Below are 19,432 nucleotides of genomic sequence, written 5' to 3'. Positions count from 1 at the left end.
GTGTGATTATTTTGTAGTAAATACAGATGTAATTACTACAAAATATATAGATATGTTATGATTGATTTTCACTTGGCAGTAGTGAACAGTTCATACCAAACGTGAATCAAATAAAAACAATTACATTCCATGTAGAGTTAGGATGTGAAATACCCATACTTGGCACAGTAATATAATTATGTATGAATAATTTACACCACATCTCAAAACAAACAACATCAAATACATTTTGTTTGCAGGTTGCTCACCTTGAAAGGATCTGGATACATAATGACTATACATTACTGTTCAATTTAGACTGAATTCATTGTTGTGCTCATTGCATCAGTAGAGTTATCTTCACATTCAATTTGAAGCATTTTTTTTATAGGCACCATAGCAACTAAGTAGTTGTTGCCAATAAAAAAAAATCCAAGTAGTGCAACATACATAATACATATACGACATAGGGAAGTGAAAATAAAATAAAGGAATACGAAATTAGCAAACTATGTACATAATGGTGGTAAAGAAAGCTGCTGATTGTTTCAATAACATATTTTAAAATCCCTCTACATTAGCTGACCAGAGGCAGAGGGAACAACATTAAATGGAATATTATTTGTATGGATTAGAACAAGGATGCCTACTACCTACTACTGCCCCTAACCTTCGACACTGACTCGGGTTTCTTCGTTTTTTCCCGTTAACTCCTCCTCCCGTCCCGCCTTCGAGGTTGTCAGGGGCAACTGGAAGAGACGCTTCTTGCTCACACAGGAGGCTACACAACAACACCAAGTGACAGACGGTCTGTTTAAGTTGTTTTGAGATTAAACAACTACATCGACTGTTACCTGAAGCGAACGGCAGTAAGTTTGGTCTTCTGATAATTTAACAAATCGTTGAATTTCATTCTATAATAGCGAGGGCTGGACAGGAGTGCTAACTTTGGCTAGCTAAGCTAATGTTAGCAGCTGAAGCTAACTTACTCATTAGTCACATAGCGCTGGTACATGAAAATAATCCATAGCTAAATGTGTACGGCGTTATTTATCTATTCCAATTGCTGTTTTAGTCCTAGTTCAGTCTATTACCGCTACATATGAAGTGGAATTATAATGAAGGTAACGTTACTTTTAAGAGATAACTAGTAATTACCCAGATTTACAACACGTATTAGCCAGTCAGCTAAGCAGCTTGAAAATTGACATTAAGCCACAAAACAGATAAAAATATGTGAAATCAAAGAATGCACCATGAATAACAACCATGTATAATATTGTAGGAGGTACCTGGCTTCCCCTTGTTTCTTCTCTCTTATCCAGGGAGGAGCAGAGGGGACATGGCGGTGTATTTTGACCACCGTATCGATGCCCCTGAAGGCAGTGAAGTGCCCTCTCAGTTGACATGGCACTCGTCCCTTTCTGTTCTGGCTGTTGCCTCGAGCAGCTCCACCAATGGAGGCAATGTAGACATCTACCTGCAGCAGGTAAACACTTGCAGATGCTCACTGACACAGATTACCACTTTGATTACCATTTTATATGAGTCCCTGTGTGTGAATATGATCAATTACAGCATACTTGACAACGTTCGACATACTTGCAGGGAGAGTTTGTGGAGAGATGCCATTTAGAACGTCTTCACCCGCCCACAGTGATGCGCTGGCATCCCACAAAGCCTCTGCTGGCACTAGGCTGGGAGAATGGAGAGGTGGTGCTGCTGACACACCCCTCTGGAGATCAAACTGTCCTTCCAAGCACACACGCAGCCTCCATCACACTGCTGGAGTGGAGCAGCTCCGGCAGCCGCTTAGTAACTGGTGATGAGGTGAGTGTTTGCAGTGAATATGCTGGTAGGCCTGATTCCCATGCATTATAAACATGCATGTTGTGCACAGATGCCTTTTGAATTGATTTAAACTTTACATTCCTTCTTTTAAAACCACTTAACTTAAGTGTGATTATTATTATTAAACAGACTGGAGCGCTTGCGCTATGGAAGGTAGATGCTAGAGGGAGACTTCAAGGAAACCATCTTGTGAAGCATGAATACAAGAAACCTATCACTTGCTGCATCTTCAGACCGGCTTCACCTGGGGAGTAAGTCAACTGGATTCAAAGCTCAAAGTTGGTTATTCTTCTTGGCGGGGAGATAATATTGAAAACATTGTCATATCAATATGCCCTCTCGATCTGAATGATGTGTTGCTGACTGTGGGTCCTAACTCATGTTACAGCGATGTGGCGATGCTGGCCCGGGCGTCAGTGAGTGGAGATGAGAGGGCTCTGGACAAGTTCAGCTGGAAGGGAGCTCCTCTCAAGATGGGCCCACAGGAGGGGCTCGCATTTTACGTCAGCACTGCAGATGGTAAGAGATTTGTGCAGCATCATAATGGTAATGCTTAAATAATTTGTACAATATCTATTGGTGATAATCAACGTTTTTAAATGGCCTTTCTCAACCTCCTTAAGGGCGTGTCATGCCATGTTCTTTGTAGCACTGTGCTCCATTTTTGAGGGGGAATACTTCTTAACATTATTGACTAAAAGAACATCTAAGCAGATTCCAGATGGCTTTTCAATATACGTTTTCATGTTAAACCATACTAAGATAATTTGCTGTTTTACTGTTAAGAAAATATCAAGCCCTGTTTAGAAGGATTTTGATGAATTTAAATTATGAAAAGTAATGCATCACAGAATACTGTTATTGATCTACAAAGCTGTCAGTTCATTAAAACAGATAATACTGTTTGGGCTACAAATATGTTCATCTTTAACCCTGTGTCCCTTGTGTATAGGTAAAGTCCACAGTGTGGATGAGAACTGTAAAACAAGCACACTTCTCAGTGTCGATGGTTCAATCAAGAAACTGCTCTTCCTGGAGAAACGAGAGGTGCTCGCTGTGATCACAGAGACCATGATGCTGTCACAGTACACGCTTGGTCCTGAGGGAGGGGCCCAGGAATTTATGAAGGTATACAAACATCACCAAATATGTAATTTAGTTTTTATCTTCAGGTCAGTTTAGTTTGTTAACATGTTTTTTTTCCTGACAGGTGAAGTTGAGCAGCAAGAGTGGGCAGAATGTGGATATTGTCTGGACAGAAAACGGTCTCCTCATCACAGCAACAGGAGAACAGGTTATCAGGTCAGTGAACAAATATGGTTTGTACACACACACACACACTTTAAATGTCTTCTTTAAACTTGAATAACTCTTTTCTTTAGGCTGTGGGACCTGGACGGAGACGACAACTATGTTTTGGCTCTCGACGAGACTCTGGGGTTTGAGAGGGGAGAGATGATCAACTGTGTTTCATACTGTACAGGAAAAGGTAACTGCTAAATATATTCCCATGGTGACACACATAATCAGTCCCCGGCCCTTGATTAGCAAAATGTTACACCTGGTTTGTGTATTTGTATCTAACCTCATTGTATTTGTATATCTTCAGAAATCTTAGCAGCTGGTACCAGCCATGGACGCATAGCCATGTGGAAGATGGTGCTGCAGCCCGCTGGAAGAGGTGACACCAAGGCCTTGTGGAAGCTCCAGACACCTACAGAAATAGATGGAAATGTCCTTCAGCTTCAGGTACTGTGTGGACCAGCATTTTTACACATTGTAATAAATGGAAAGTTTTGTACAATTCGGTAATATGCTGGAAAAGACCTTCAGACCTTCCATTTCAGTGGGGCTCGAACCTGAATCTGCTGGCGGCGAACAATTCGACTACAGTGCTGATCCTGTGTGAGCATGTGATGTCTGCACACTTCAGCCAGCAGGTGGCAGCGGTGCAGCTCACCCCGACGCAGCTCAACGTCACTCAGTTCAGCTCAGGAGGGCACCTCCCTCTGCAGTCTGACATGCACATCAAGGGAGTCTGTGTGACTAAGGTGTGTGGAAAGAAAGTGCAGAATTGAATAATCTGTACTTTAAAAGGTGTTAATTATATTGTGGTAACTTGATGTGTGTTGTCATACCAACAGGATACAGTAACAGTATGGAGTGGCAAGCAGGTGACTGTGTATGAGCTTTCAGGAACAGCTCTTCGCAATACAGGTAAAACCCTTAAGCAAAAGGCCCCGAACAGACCAAATAACATTCTGTACATTTGACATTTTAGAAATTCAGCAGCTGCCTTTATTTAAACCTTGTGGTTTTCTCTAAACTTTCTTTCTTCGCCTATCTTTTTCCCCAGGATCGTTTCCTTGTGACTCCCCTGTTGTAGCTGCACATGGTGAGAACCTCTACACTGTGGAACCAAACAGAGTCCAGATTCGAACACCACAGGTCTGTTGTCTCAACTTATAAAGAAAAGAAATGGAATAGAATGTATGAGCTTATACACACAGCGAGTGGTATCTATCACTAGATGTAATCATTTGTTGGATTACTTTCTCCTCTCTTTTCTTTAGGGCACCGTGAAGCAACTGCTGACCTTCTCCAAGGCAGAGGGCAACCCCGTGCTGCTCAGTGTGTGTCAGTCTTACCTGGTGGTGGGCACAGACACCGCACACATTAGAGTATTTGACCTCTCTCGAAGGTATGATGTTAATGTGGATTATGGTTACCTTCAATTGAAAAATAAAAGCATCTTAACTTCTGTATTGCAAAAGTCTCTTTGTCGATATTTTCTATATTCCAAGTTACTTTTTGTCCAACAACAGCAGTTGTCTGTATGTCTTTCCAGAGATGCCAAAGCTCAAAGCAGTGCTAAGAACCTGGCTGACCAAATATCCAATCTGGGGGCCCTGAGGTCGGTCAAATGTAATGCCAGCGGCAGCCAAGTCAGCATCCTAATCTCTCAGGTGAATATGTACTTCATACAATAGTCACCCTCTCATTTAAATGTACTTCCAAGAGCTGAATATGTAAGTATCTTAAGATTTCATATGAATATTTCTCCTAACTTGAGCTGTTGTTACTCTTCCTCTCAGCTAAACGGGCGACCGGATCACAAAGTGTACTTTTACGACGTTGAGATGGACACTGTGACACACTTTGACTTCTTCGTTGGCCGACCATCCAGCGGTTTATTACAGACAGAAGAGAGTGAAAGGTAGCTGACGTTGACATCTATGGACTGTATTTCTGTTCTAATGTTCTAATGCCTCATAATGAACGTATATGCTGTGTTTCAGGCAGCAGTTTCAGGGGACGGAGCTCAGCGGCCGCTGCCCTGTGTCTCACTTCTGGGATGAGAGTGAACCTCGACTCTTTGTTTGTGAGACAGTGCCCATCAGCTCTGAGTCTTCATCAACTAGTTTCCTGGATTCGGTAAAGACTGCTCCTAACCTTGGTTGTGTTTGAAATCGTGCACTAAAATACTGCATACTAAATTCTCTGCATGAACTGTGTCGTGGCTTCCTTCCTTATTTTCTTCCACGCCAACAGACGCCTTGAACAGACATTTCTAACTCGCTTTCTTTCCTTTATATTTGTGTCAATCACAGTTGATGAGTTGCTTGGCTTCCGATGGTGGGATGATATTGTGCAATTGTGCTCAAAATAAAATAACAAACTTTTTACACATGCAACAAAGAAAACAGGCCTTTACAATAGTCAAAACAAATCAAACAAAAGAGGCAAAACTCAAATAAACTAATAAACAACTTGCTTTCTTGCTTTCTTTTAAACGGTAGTTGAACGGTTAAAAACTGCCTCAACGGGGTCTTTCTACCCAGAAATGTCTCTTTAGAGGAGGCGCCGTGGGAATTGTAGTCTTTTAGACTGTGTTGACTACAGACGTCACCATAGAGGCGAAGTCCCTCCCTTTCCGGTGACAACCATGGGACCTTATTTCGGAAAGATTATGTATTTAAGTCAATGGGGAGAGAAAACGTATCTTTCGATTACACATATGATGTTTGTCCATTTAAAAAATAATTTCCATGTCAAAAAAGTCACAGTTTGTCGTAAAACTGTTGAAATAGACTACAAATCCCAGAATCCCGGTCCCCCATGCTGGCTCTTACGGAACCGACTCACTCCCCTTGTGTGTATGTACAGCTCTCAACACGCCCAGACTTGTAGTGATTTTCACCTCTTTTAATACTTTCCGCCTCATTCTGAAAGAAATGAAATGTGCCAACGTCACGGCCATCTTGGTGTGTGGTGCGAGATGGGAGATGTAGTTCATTGAGCGGGTCACACAAAAAAAAGTGTTACTTCGCAGTTTTACGACACATTTGAATTTTTTTGACTTGCAAAATTATTTTTTAAGATTGACAAACATCCTATGTGTAATTCGTGGCACATTTCGAAAATCGAAAGATAATCTTTCTCTCTCCATTGACTTCAATACTCCCCCGGAAAGGGAGGGACTTCGCCTCTCTATTGGGTGGCCTTTTTTATAAAAACAAAATACTGGCTCTGAAAAACACTGCTTACTGAACTAATTGAAATCAAAGTGAATTTAAAGTTGTTAGAATGTTTCTTTTCAGTTAATTCTTCTTTCTGCTCAGGTGGACGTGTCGGTGGTGACGCTCTTCTGCACGCAGGAGCACGGGATCCTCCTGCAGGACTGCTACCCCAAACCCTCCGGCCTGCAGGCGCTCCTCGCTCTGGATGTGCCTTATTATTATTTCAGCTGCAAGGTGAGGACGCAGTGTTCTGCCTCTTCAGTGGGGGGTCTTTCTCATACTGCACAATGTACAGCAAGTGTTTTCAATATGTTTTCCCTAACACATTTCTTGTGTCTTTGTTTGCATCATCACTCTTTCTTATGTTATACTGTGTGTGTGTTTGGTCTTACACACCCCCAGCTATTATTTCGGAGGGGGGGTGTCTTTTTACCAGAAGTAAGTGTCTGTCCCCCACAGTCTGTTCAGAAAGCTTCAGTGTTCCTGACTCCCAGCAGCTGTGGTTGTGTATTGGCTCTCTCAGCAGCTCAAGTGCATCCCTGAAGTATCTAGATGTCATTCAGCCGAGTCCAGTTCCCTCCACCTTGTGTTGATGAATAGATTTGTTCTGTGATGCTTCGTTGTTGTCTGGTTGCCTCTGCTTCTTATCCGGTACCCCTTTCCCCCTGGATTAAAGCGTTTTACCTTTTTAATGGGCCCCATTCACCAATATATTAAATGTGTTTTTGATTAAGGTCCTAAGAACATTCCAGGTCTGATTCCTGACAGTCCTGAGTGTAAATGCACAGTTAGCAGTTTGCAGGTGGACCTGGGTCTGGGTGTTTTCTTAATGCAGATTTGTTGAGAGTTCTGCTGGCAGCATATGCTCTCAAGACACATCTTTATTATTGGATTCTTTTTTAATTTAATATAATTACTTCTGCTTCTTATAGAAAAGTCTTGTTTTTTGTTGTATAGCTATCATGTCCAGTGACTCCAAATCAATGCCGCATTGTATAACTACCCTAAACAAGTAAGACACACCTCTTTCATTTAAAGTCAATTTAGGTCTATTTTAAACGAATATTTTAATCAGAAAATCTGTAGTTTTTTTAATTAAAAACCCTTGATTTTCTTTCAATAGCATCCATTTTATGTGACCGTATGACTCCAAATCAATGCAAAGTTTTATTATTTCATCATACGTGTAGGACTTAAAAGGTTTTTGTCGTTTGTGAAAAAACGTAAGAGTTTCTTTATTGAAAATGCTATTATAATTTCAATAGCATCCATGCAATATAACAAGTAGGACACACTTCTCTTTGTTGAGTTTTACTCCACTTTTCATTTGATATGATGTATTATGAATAATAAGCAGTTTGGCATTTCACCCAGTGACTCCAAGCAAATCCCAAATAAGAAAGCATTGGTGTTAGTCACCACCCGAGTGGGTTTCCAGAAGACTTTTGTTCTTAAAACTGTTTGGTGAATGAGGCAACTTCATTGTACCCCATGCTGCATTCATTAACTAGCTGTGATTCACATGTTGATCATATATTTCCCTACCTGGTCTGCCCCTCGTCAGCACGGTGAGAAGGACCCAGGGTCTGCAGAGATTTCAGCCACAGCACCAGCTCCTCCACAGAAGAGCCAGCTCCCCACCATGGTGTCCAGACGAGCTCTCAGAGACTTTGTGGGCCTGGAGAACTGCGAGAAGGCGACCCGCGACGCCATGCTCAACTTCAGCTTCTTCCTGACCATCGGAGACATGGACGAAGCCTTCAAGTCCATAAAGCTCATCAAGAGGTAAGGCATTCACACCATCATTACAAGAGTCAGCTCACCGAGAGGAGACGTGCACGATGGCTGTCAACACTTCTCCCAGCATTCCTCTCCACAGAAGCTCAAGTTCAGGGGCTAAATAAAGGCCACGGGGATAGCATTGTTGCTACGGCCTTCACTATTTTCACAATGCTCCACAATGGTTTGCAGTAGGAGAGCTCTAGCTAATTGCTTGAATTGTTGCCTCTTGCTTTTCCTCACCCCTTATTTCATTCAGCACCTATGTCTTTGGAGGTGGACATGGAGGAAAACGTCCAAATGAGGGTCATTGTGGTTAAAAATAAGTAAATACGGAGCCGAGGGAGAGAGTAAGATTGCGAGAAAAAACGGATACGTCGTGCTACCTATTTTTCTTTAAAGTTTTTTTTTATCCTTACGTAATATTAACAAAACTGGCACTTCACAGGTGAAATTAAATAAATGGTAACCAATTGTTTATGTATTTGGAAAACGTGGACCATTTAAAATACTGTAAAAGCAAAATCCAGTATCAAATACATATAAAGAGATATCAAATATATAAAACTGCGTTTGTCTTCCGGTGTATCGTACCATGATGCAACTATCACATCAGATCCACCAAAGCATCACTTTTATTTGTACATGAGGGGTAAGTACATATTATTTAAAACACAGGACATGATTAAGGACCTTTTCTGTGTCTGTGCTTGGGGAAGGAACTCTTCAATGTGTATGTGACTGTTTCTGTTGGTGTGCGGAGGGGATGTACTTTTCTAAACACACACACACACACACACACACACACACACACACACACACACACACACACACACACACACACACACACACACACACACACACACACACACACACACACACACACAGTCTCCCAACCAGTTTGGTACAAAAGGAGTGCCCTTTCCATTCTCGCAAACATTGGTCACTAAAAGGATGTGCACGTCTTGTCCTGTATGTGTGTGTGTGTGTGTGCGTGCGTGAGTTTTGTGTGTGTTGGGGTAACGTTTACGGGATTCCAGCAGAGATCTGATATCATCTCTAGCGGAATACGTGATTCAGGACACTCGGTCTACATGTTGCTGTAGCTTTCCTTTCGCACTTCGCATTAAAACAAACAAATAAGAACATAGCATATCCCGCTCACGGATATTCAAAAGAGTTTAATAGGCATGATGACAGCTTTACTAAGTTCCTCATTGATGGCTATTTTTACTGCTGCTTTTGTGTTTGATTCCCGCATATCTCCACCCACAGGAATATGCATTTCCTGCTAAAGTAACCTGTACGTTCTGGGACTTGTCTCCGTGATCTTTGAACTGATACAGGTTCTAATATGGAGAGCATATTTAATCCGGCGCTTTGCTCAGCCTCATCCCTGGATGTCCTGAATGAAGTAGAAAAGCTATGAGAATTCTCCTCATCCAGAGCAAATATTTACAGTATGAGAGTCCCTTTGCCTCCCACTGCAGATACAGGTTGGAATGTCTTTATTCCGTCCAGACTGAGCTGCTTCCTCTCATTCATGTTGTCCTTGACTCTCGTGACATGCTGCAGGGTTATCAGCCCACACTGAGTGCAAGCCCTCTCTCACTGTCTTTTTGACACTGCTTTGGCTATTTAAAAGCTAAACTCCCCCCTTTCTGCCGTAGGGAAGTGTTCAGGGGTGAAGCTCAGACTGATGGATGATGTTATTCATCATAAGCCGCTGTACATGTGAACCCCATGCTCTCACTGTATGCCATTTATCAAAGGGAAGAGTGTCATTCACAACATTTCTTTTTGGTTGTTAGTCCTTCGTTCTTCGATTAAAGGGGCCCTATTGTGCTTTCTGGGGGCTTCCCTTTCCTGTAGGGTGTTGTATAGGTTGTTGTTAATTATCTGCTATGGCTAAAATCACTGTTATCTCCAACACACTCCCCCCCCCCCCCCCCCCCCCTGCCTGAAACGTCTCCATTAGACTCCTTTATTTGCTTATATAACATAGTGACATCACTATGTAACACTTGCGCTTCTATTGGCTAGCGCTCCAACACATTGAACTTTATGGGCTATGGGGCGGGAGATCTCTAAGCGGGTGACCAATCACAACAGAGCCGGCCAGCTAACCAATTAGAGCAGACTGGGCTCTGGTTTCAGACAGAGGGTGAAAAGAGGTGCTGCAGCACAGGCAGTGTGAGAGAAATAAAGCGCTTTTTGAACATTAAAGTAGGGCTGCTCAATTAATCGTATTTTAATCGCAATTACGATGTTGGCTTGCAACGATTACGAAAACAACGTAATCAAAATAAAACTATTTTTTTATTTCTTTAATTTTTTTTCTTATTATTATTTTTTATATTGGTTTTTCAGTTGAATTATACTCAAAGTTCAGGGTAATCAACTGTTAAAAACATGCTGTTCACATTTTTTTTTTAAATAAATGTATGTTTTCAAAGTAAATGAATAATCGTTTTTAATAATCGTGATATCAATTATTGACCCAAATAATCGAGATTATGATTTTTGCCATAATCGAGCAGCCCTACATTAAAGCATGGAGACATGTCACAGTAGAGGCACTACATATTAATGTGAACCTGAGCATGAGCATCATAGGGCCCCTTTAAACTATTCCCGCTTCCTGAAGCAAACAATATAATTTAAAATGATACACCTAACACAATATACCGTATGTAAGTTAGTATGTGAACCTAAATCTAATAAAGATCATACATCTTAGTCTCTTACTGAAGTTTAAAGTTATACAAAAGCAAGTCATATCTGTCATTTTCAAATGTCAAACAATTGAAGTTCTGTGTTGTCCATTTGTCAGGTGTGGTGTTGGACACCTTAACAGCAGCAACAACAACAAAAACAACAACCACTGCCTTTGAATATTGGCAATACATTTATTCCATTTATATAATATTTACCTTATTTAAGTGTGCCCCTATGTTTGGGTTATTTTGAAAATAGTTATTTTCAAAATATAATATACTCACAATAATAATAATACTAGTAATGACAACACTATTTCATTATACAGCTATATTATATTAATTTAATTACACAATATGTACCACAAGCAAGCAGAGTTTCGTATGGAAATGAAAATTGTATTTGAATCCTTTCGTCATTTCGAAATGCATTGCCCAAACATACCATTAATAACATTAATAAAAGAAATACTGCTGTAACAATCCAATTTAAATACATTAATTGGCAGGTCATATATCTATTTATTTAACATTGTATTTATTTATTTGATGTGTTAATGACATTAAGGAAGAATGTGTTCATTGGATTAAAATATCACCTCTCATTGGCTGTTTTTAAATGGTGTAGACTCTTTACCTTGTTACTTAACCTACTTGCAACATATATAATTAATAGTAAAATAAGTCTAAAATGGATGAAAGCAATTATGAGGTATTCTGTTATTGCATTTCTAATATATTTCATACTTTCCAATGAATAAGTATGCTTGAAGCCATTTAAGTGCACATATAACACAACAGGTCAAGTTCCAGCTTGATCTTTTCCGAAGCAGGATGGTTCATATAACAGTCCTTATCCAAATTCCATATTTAGCTGCAAATGAGCTCACCCAAGCACGAATAAATGAAACAACAGACCGTTTTGAATATGCCTAGACGTTTTAGGGCAATCATTTGGGTTATATCTATGAATCGTGTGCACCAAGCAGCAACAAAGTCTGATAGTAATGAAATATAGAGCTTAAAATGTGCAGGTAAAAGTTAGTCCAGCTGTTGCCGAATCACAGGAAAGTCCTTTTCTCTTGAGTGACATTGGAGTCTCCTAGCTGTAGTGACACGGTGTAGTCTATATCCTCTTATTTTTTCAACAAGGCGACTCCACGTAGTCATTGTCGAGGCGCGGGTGGAAAGGTGAGGCCAGTGAGCGACTGATGATTATAACTCGAGGAGCGAGGCAGTCATCGCGGCGATGTAAAATGTTCCAGATGAGCATGGCCGCAGCCAACGTGGCCAGCAGGCAAGCGGCGATGTCCAGGTAGCAGGAGTACGACAGGTGTGTGTACGGCCCGATCCTGTAGAAGGTCACGAGTCCAATCACCAGCACAAAACCTGTTCAGGGGCACAAAGGGGGAAGAATGAAGTCAGTGGAATAGCAGTGGTTGTAAGACAAATAAATAAAAGAAACAATTGTAAAGTTGGATTACAGTTACATATATTTTATGAATGATTTGACTGCATGTGTGGCTAAAAACGGGTCACAGAAAAGAAAATTGGTCCCGTAAAAGGTCAACATAGATTTGCGATTCCTATCCTAACCTTTGGCAAATCTTGGGTTACTTTTCAGCCAATCACAACAACACATTCACTCAGACAGAGCAAGGAGAAGACCTGAATCATATTTCCTTTCAAAACTAGTTGTATACGTCTCCTATATTCTGAAAATCGCACTTTTTAATGTACTAGTCGATTTTGACAGAGTTTGGCTTCAATAACATTTCTTTCAGACTAGTAATAAGAAAACCTCCTAGATACACATTACGTGTCTTTCTTACTTCCTCTTGTATGGAGGCTATGGATTTCACCTATTTTCACTTAAAGGTGGGGGAGGTAAGTTTGAGAAACCGGCTCGAGATCGCTAGAATTTGAAAATACACAACCGGAGAAAATCTGCCACTTCCTCACAGAGCCCCTCCTCCAACACACACGAACGCGCACATGACCAATGAGGGCACGAGTTAAGTTTGTGCCCCGATGGAAGGCTGACAGGCAGGTAGGCCATCTAGGATTGGTTGTACTTTTTACAGTATTACGGCTTCTACAGATGACATTTTTTTTATGGATTTTTTGTCAAAGTACTTAAGATATTCATTGCTATCGGGATGTTAAGAGCATTCCATGGAATATAACAAAAAGTGTATCTCTAGCCGGTTTCTGAAACTTACCTACCCCACCTAAGCATGAAATAAAGCTTAATTTCCATATTAAGAAATACAATTTCATAAAACAAACCGTCTTAATATCTGTAATAAACTAGAGAAGTCTCATGTTGATAACTATGAATCTTTTCTTTGAAACCCTATGTACCCGTAGTGTATCTTCTTAAAGGTACAGTCACTCTTTGAGAAACTCCACATGTTCATGAAGACATTTCCATCCCTTAACCTTGTATTCTCGGTTCAGCGGGAGCTCTGTGTGAGGTCTTTGAATTTAGAAACCTGCTTCCTCCTAGGAGCAACTTCTGAGATGTGGAGATCAAAGTTCTGAGTTGCGTAAAAATATCCGAGCGTGAATATATGAGCGGAAAAGCCTTTTATCTCCTGACTTCTTTAATAACAGCGACTCACGCCATGAGGAACTCCTGTTTGCATGCGAAGGTAAAAAGCCTTTAATTCCATGCTGTTCCTTTGATCTACACTTTGTTTATCGGCAGTGTGATCTCAAGTGGAATGCCATTCACGGTCTCCACACCTCATTCTTTAGAGATGTGTATGAAAAGCCCACGAAGACCAATGCTTCAGTATTCCTTGGATGTGTTCTGGAGCCATTAAATAGTCCAGCAGTGATGCATGTCTTGCCCCATACACAGAGATATAAATACAGGGACTAAAAATAATCCCTGGAAATGTGGATGTTGGTCCTTAAGGATATGAATCAGTCAGTTTCCTGAATCAGTCAATAGGAACCATGGGGGGAATTTATTTGTATGTCTTTCTCTACCTCTAACGTGAGCGGACTGTCATTGTTTTAAATGCGGATGTGAATAATTGTGTCTGTGTATCATTGCGTGTCTACTGCCGGGCGTACGCAAATGTTTGCTCCATCTATTCATGTTTAACCAGTCTGGCTCCTTATCCCAGAACATGAATAATCTCCTGTCCAGGTTCCAGGCAGCCTGGGCTGTGTGAAACTCTTTTTTGGCACCGACTTATCTCCCAAACTTCCTTCCCCTTCTTCCCCTTTCCATCCTTCCTTCCTTCCCTCTTCTCCACACCCTAAGCTCGGAGGTTGATATATTCGCTGGAAATTTGACATGATCCGTCACGGTCTTATCTTAAGGCCTGGTCTTGGAAATTCATTTCTTGGTTTGTTTTCCTTCCTGATAGTAGGTGTAATTATTTAAAAGGTACAGCATTGATTGAGTGAATAACCGGCCTGAATGTCTTGCTTAAACTATCGCTCCATTGTTAGCAGGAATCTCCTGAGCCACATATCTATGGGAAATTAAACCCCCACAGTTGGAATTCCTTAAAAACCAAGAGTAACGCTAATGTGCCAAATTACCTGCAGTGTTGACTGTTGACATGTTAGAGCTTCGGCCATTCAGAAAACACATTCCAGACCCGCCTCCCGGGCTCAAACAACCAATATTGAGCTTTCAGCCGAGACCTGAGATATCACTGAATAAGAATTTGTTCTTAATTGATTTTCCTGGCTAAATAAAGGTTCTGCTAATACTACTACTACTAATGGAATTGGATATTGTTGTTCCACAGCCTGCTTGTTGTAATAGCTGAGCATTTTGGCACGTCTGAAAATGAAAACATTCCTCAGAAAGGGAGTGATGGGTAAACATATCTCCATTCAGTCGGAGCTGGAGCCCATTCACTGACTCTGTGGGGGAGTCCAAATCAGGAAGAGGGAATGGATTACCGATTGGTGTCCTTGAATAAATGTAGTGAAGGAAAGCCCTTCTCAATGTATTTTGAAGCCTTCACTTTTCAAAATATTCCTTTCTTTTTTAAGACAACTACTTGCCTGTTTGTCTGAGCAACAGTCCAAAACCCCAAACTATTCAGTCTATTCTTTCAGGCAAACACAAAGAAAGGCTGTGGGACAAAGGAAACAGCTATTTGAGAAGCTAGCTTTGGTTTAGCCATGCTGCGGTTGTCTGTTGTCTCATGGCAATGCCAGTCTGATGGTTGACCTCTTCAAACGAAGAAGTCTCCTTTGATGTCTTTAGTCGTTTGGTCTTATTTGTTAAAACTGAATCACTTATTGCCAAGAAATAATAAACACATCACATAAAGTGGTGCTTTTGGCATTCTCTGTGGAAAAGCTCGGCTCTACAGATCAGTCAAGATTATTTGAAGGTGCCTTTTTTCCAGAGAGCATTACTATTTTTAGACGTCAGGGAAATAGGTGTGGTACTGTTTGTTAACGTTTAGATTTGTCACGAATGCGAACATGTGTGATCTTGTGATGAGGTCATGATTCTGGCCGTATGATCAAAAGAGACATTAATGTCCACCACCCATGTTGGGTGTTGTTAATGATTTATGTTTGTTTTTGCCATTGTCTGTGTTAATGATGCTTCGGTGAGATGAGTTCCTGGTGACTGATGTTCGGCTGGTGCTGTTGTCTAACATTGGAAAATACTGTACTGATGGGTGGGTCTCAATCCCCTGCCAAGGTCTTCAGATAAAAGCCCTCCTCCCTGAGACAATGTCCGGCGAAGACGCTCACGATGGAGAGGAGATTCTTTATGCGTTGCTGCTTTTGGACATTTAGTAAACGGAGACAACAAAGCTTATCTACACAGAGACAATTCCCACCCTGCTGTTGAACAATTCTACACACACACACACACACACACACACACACACACACACACACACACACACACACACACACACACACACACACACACACACACACACACACACACACACACACACACACACACACACACACACACACACACACACACACACACACACACACACACACACACACACACACACACACACAGACCTGCATGTACAGAATCCCTCCTGCCAGTGCGCACACAAACACACAGTCCTTGTCGACACTGTCTTTCCCGTGCATTCCCCCTCCCCTCTTTTTCCTTCTCCAACTCGGGGGTTTGCATAACAGGTAGTCACAGACATTTCCTCGTCCTGAGCAGGGATATCCTGGCGCCCGACAGTCGCTCCCCGGCTCGCTGCAGCTCTGGCCCATGGACTCTGGACTAGGACTAAATTTAGACCCCGAGTAAACCCCTTCATGCCGCTCTGCCACAATGATACCAACCGGCTGAGGGTCCGCTGAACACAAAACAACACACTTCCTCAGCACGAGCTCTGGTACAGCCAGCTCTTTGTGTGGCACAGTGGGAAGGATGGTGGAAGGGGGGGGGGGGGGGGAGTTGTTACCATGACTGCGCTAAGTTATGTCCCCTATGTACTAATGAATCACCAGGATGGCCATCGTTTTGTTTTCAGTTCCTCCTATCTTGTTCTTTCTTTCCTTTGCCAAAGAGGTTTGTTGACGGGTTTTCGATTTGTAGGTTTGTTTTCCTGTTGGTCGGCAGGATTATGGGACATCTCATGGCACAATGTTCATGACACTGGGTGGAAGTTTGTAGCACGGGCCAATGAAGGACCCATTACATTTTGGAGTGGATCTGGTCCGCTGGGCCGATACACTGATTATTTTTGGAAGATAGGGTATGACCTTGTTGCAGGTCCGCAATCTCTGGTATTTGGTTAGTTATTCATATATTTCTGTGTTTAAAGGAAAATAATGATGCAGTCATATTATATTAAGTTGAAGTTTGTCACATTTTACCCACATTATCTACATTTTCCCATGGAGTTTGACTTTCACCTCACACAAAAATGTGTTCTAGCCCCAATATTACATTATTGTGTACTAATTTTGCTCAAAAGGAGAAAGGTTCCTTCCTTGTTGCTTGAGTTTTAACCGGTGTCTTCCTGTAGTACAGTAGTATCTACCAGAGAACATGTGACCTTTGCCCTTCGAAGGTGTAGTAACGCTGGTACTCACTGGCTAGCTGGAAGAGTGCAGCAATGGCCTCCTCCCACCACTGGGATTCCTGTGTGATGAAGGGCAGCTCCATCAGGCCCAGGAGGAAGATCAGCTGACCGACAGTCAGGGCCACCGTCGCCATCAGGTTGCATGCTCGCATCATGTCAAACTGCACTTGAGGGACAACAAGAAAGGCTGTGTCATTTACTTTGCACTGTGATCTAAGTGCATGGATCGGATTATGCAAGACAAAGACGAGAGGTCTTGATTTTCGCATTTGAAGTAAAGTGACTTCACAATGTTATCATGAATGGTGAGGCCGTTCTTTGGCTGACGCTAGTAGGCAGTGCCGCCCATTGTGCCCAGAAAAGGCCTTCCTGGACTTTATTTCCTTGAATGAAATGTTCTCAATGGAGCGAAATGTAGTAACACCAACTCTGGCTGAAAACTCAAACATATAGGGTTTGTATTCAAAGCATTTCAGGACATTTACAAACCAAATGATCCAATTGGCTTTCAAAAAAATCGACATACTTGTTGGCTTGTTGCCATCTGTTTCTGTTTACAATAATACATCAGACTGACATGACTTAAAGCAAAGCACTTAGCATTCATGGATGTTGTACATGACAAGTTGATCTGTTGTATAATTTATTTCTCGCAGTGAAACAAAAATCACTTCTGCTAATACATGTAGGACGGGAACAAATCTAGTTTAGACCTTTCTCATCTTGGACATACCAATCAACGAGTCGACCATGATGAGAAAGAGATTAGTTTGCAGGCGTATCTCGCACTGTTATGCTGAACTTTAAATCAAAACTATCTTGCAAACTTACATTTGACCGTGCTGCGGGACTCCTGGTAGCCTGAGTAGTCGGAGCCCCATCCCAGGCCTTCGCACTGCCTCCGCTGGCTTCTCCTGGCGGCAGGCTGCAGATCCTCACGGCCCCTCTCCCCTCCGGTCGGGCACATCCTCCAGAGTCCCACACTGCGCTTGCGTCCGTCCTCCAGGGCCTGCAGCACCCAGCTGGGGGTGAAGGCTGCCACATTATTCAGCACCAGGGATAGCAGGGCTACCGCCACGGCTGCCGCCACCAGCCTCTGAACGGCCATGCGCCGCCTGACGCCCGCCACCTCTCCCCCTCCCTCGAGTCCCTCCTGATCCTCCGCGCTGTCCTGCCCGCTTTCTTGCCTCTCCTCTGGGGCAGAAGCACCAGCAGTCCTCTCCTCCTCCTCCTCCTCCTCCTCCTCCTCCTCCTCCTCCTCCTCCTCCTCCTCCTCCTCCTCCTCCTCCTCCTCCTCCTCCTCCTCCTCCTCCTCCGCCACCACCTCCTCCTCCTGCTCCAGCTGTCAGCGAGTGTTGTCCCAGCTCACACAATCGGCAAGAGTCTTGTCTTGAGGCTTAGCTAAAGAACATCTCCATTCATCCTCATTCAGGAGTTGGTTGCCATCGCAGCAGATCCTCAGCCCTCCTCCTCAGAAAGCACTGCGGGCACGCGGGGGTTAATCCAACTGTCACCTAGGTCCATTCCCGTGGCTCCGACTGGCTGCAGCTTGACTCTTGGATCTCGTTGCTCCTTTTCCTTCTTCAGTGTGTTTCCTATTGCACTGGGTGGTCTTCGGTGCGTGCAGCTGGCTTCTCTGTAGGCAGTAGATGTGGTTTTCCCTTCAGCAGCTTCACTTCTCCTTCAGAAGAGTACAGATGTAAAAAGCAGTTTGGAGCCGACTTGTCAGTTGCTTTACTGAGACATACCACTGCCTGACTTGAACCAGAAGTCCTTAAACCCACCTCCTTCTACTGTTTTCTGTCTTTCTTTCTCTCCCCTCACTCACTAGTTCTCTGCAAATCCTTGAGGTTGAAATGTGGGGGAGTTGCCGTTCGTCATAGTCCGAGACATCAGTCTGCAACCATAGCAAGCTTTAAACAGGCAGCTCCCTCCTGCATGATCACTTTAAATGTGTGTGTGTGTGTGTGTCAGCGTGTTAGTGTGAGAGAATGTCCAAAAGACCCCCTCTTAGACGTCACTGTTGTGTATTCTTTTGTCTGGAGCCCGGGGGGCGTTCGCTAAAGTCCTCTCTCTCGTGTGCAACAAACACATTGGCCGCCACACTCAGCCAGCAACAGGATGTGTTTCCTGAGAGGAAAAGAGGATGGGAAGAGAGGCCAAATGTAGACCTGTTCCTTCTCTTGTCTTTCCTTTTCTGGCTCTCTAGATCTTGCCGCCCAGTGTGCAGCTAACTCTGTTTTTCTCAGCATTTGAAACTATCTCGCGCTTTATTTTCAGGCTTGGTTTTTTGTGACCATATAGAGTAAAACTTTGGCTAGCAGTCGCTGCTCTTGCTTTCTTTTTCTCCACTTGGCCTCCATTCCCCCCCCCCCCCCCCCCCCCCGCTTATGGCAGGGCCCCTAAAGATTTGGGGTATTTCCTGTTGCCTGACTTTAATAAACAGCCCACATCTGTATCAGCTAAAGCTATGAGGAGGGAGGTGGACGCAAATAGAGACCAGATGGCTGTGGAATCTGACATTTGGAAT

At 42.7% G+C, this 19,432-nt stretch overlaps 2 protein-coding genes across 3 annotated transcripts in view; one reads left to right on the top strand and one right to left on the bottom strand.

Moving 5' to 3' along the window:
• Positions 1–734: 734 nt before the first annotated feature.
• The window catches only part of ift140 (intraflagellar transport 140 homolog (Chlamydomonas)), a 29,373-nt gene continuing 10,675 nt past the window's right edge, over positions 735–19,432 (top strand). The window contains exons 1-18 of one of the 2 annotated variants that reach the window (XM_034107193.2): positions 735–848; positions 1,305–1,468; positions 1,588–1,809; positions 1,960–2,081; positions 2,219–2,349; positions 2,783–2,958; positions 3,041–3,132; positions 3,213–3,319; positions 3,440–3,579; positions 3,678–3,881; positions 3,975–4,047; positions 4,187–4,278; positions 4,404–4,531; positions 4,679–4,796; positions 4,926–5,047; positions 5,130–5,265; positions 6,453–6,584; positions 7,915–8,135. In XM_034107193.2, coding sequence (XP_033963084.1) covers positions 1,322–1,468; positions 1,588–1,809; positions 1,960–2,081; positions 2,219–2,349; positions 2,783–2,958; positions 3,041–3,132; positions 3,213–3,319; positions 3,440–3,579; positions 3,678–3,881; positions 3,975–4,047; positions 4,187–4,278; positions 4,404–4,531; positions 4,679–4,796; positions 4,926–5,047; positions 5,130–5,265; positions 6,453–6,584; positions 7,915–8,135 — 2,363 coding nt within the window. In that variant the 5' untranslated portion in view covers positions 735–848; positions 1,305–1,321. Of the gene's footprint in view, positions 849–1,264; positions 1,469–1,587; positions 1,810–1,959; positions 2,082–2,218; positions 2,350–2,782; positions 2,959–3,040; positions 3,133–3,212; positions 3,320–3,439; positions 3,580–3,677; positions 3,882–3,974; positions 4,048–4,186; positions 4,279–4,403; positions 4,532–4,678; positions 4,797–4,925; positions 5,048–5,129; positions 5,266–6,452; positions 6,585–7,914; positions 8,136–19,432 lie in introns of both variants that reach the window. The other variant, XM_034107194.2, reaches the window with a different exon arrangement.
• On the bottom strand, positions 11,025–18,124 carry tmem204 (transmembrane protein 204). Its single transcript, XM_034107196.2, has 3 exons — positions 17,734–18,124; positions 16,913–17,068; positions 11,025–12,235 (listed from the first exon to the last, which is right to left on the bottom strand). Exons 1-3 carry the CDS (start codon positions 18,008–18,010, stop codon positions 11,991–11,993), a joined length of 678 nt encoding a protein of 225 aa, XP_033963087.1. The 5' UTR covers positions 18,011–18,124; the 3' UTR covers positions 11,025–11,990.

The sequence above is a fragment of the Pseudochaenichthys georgianus genome, chromosome 19 (assembly GCF_902827115.2).
Source record: "Pseudochaenichthys georgianus chromosome 19, fPseGeo1.2, whole genome shotgun sequence".
NCBI lineage: Eukaryota > Metazoa > Chordata > Actinopteri > Perciformes > Channichthyidae > Pseudochaenichthys > Pseudochaenichthys georgianus.
This window is presented reverse-complemented; position numbering and strand designations above follow the sequence as displayed.

Excerpts from the sequence above, each read along its gene's own strand:
- tmem204 (XM_034107196.2), bottom strand. The coding sequence starts at position 18,010 with ATGGCCGTTCAGAGGCTGGTGGCGGCAGCCGTGGCGGTAGCCCTGCTA. Across the intron at positions 17,069-17,733 it reads GTCCCGCAGCACGGTCAAAT|TGCAGTTTGACATGATGCGA; the intron begins GTAAGTTTGCAA and ends TTGTCCCTCAAG. Across the intron at positions 12,236-16,912 it reads TGCACTCTTCCAGCTAGCCA|GTTTTGTGCTGGTGATTGGA; the intron begins GTGAGTACCAGC and ends GCCCCTGAACAG.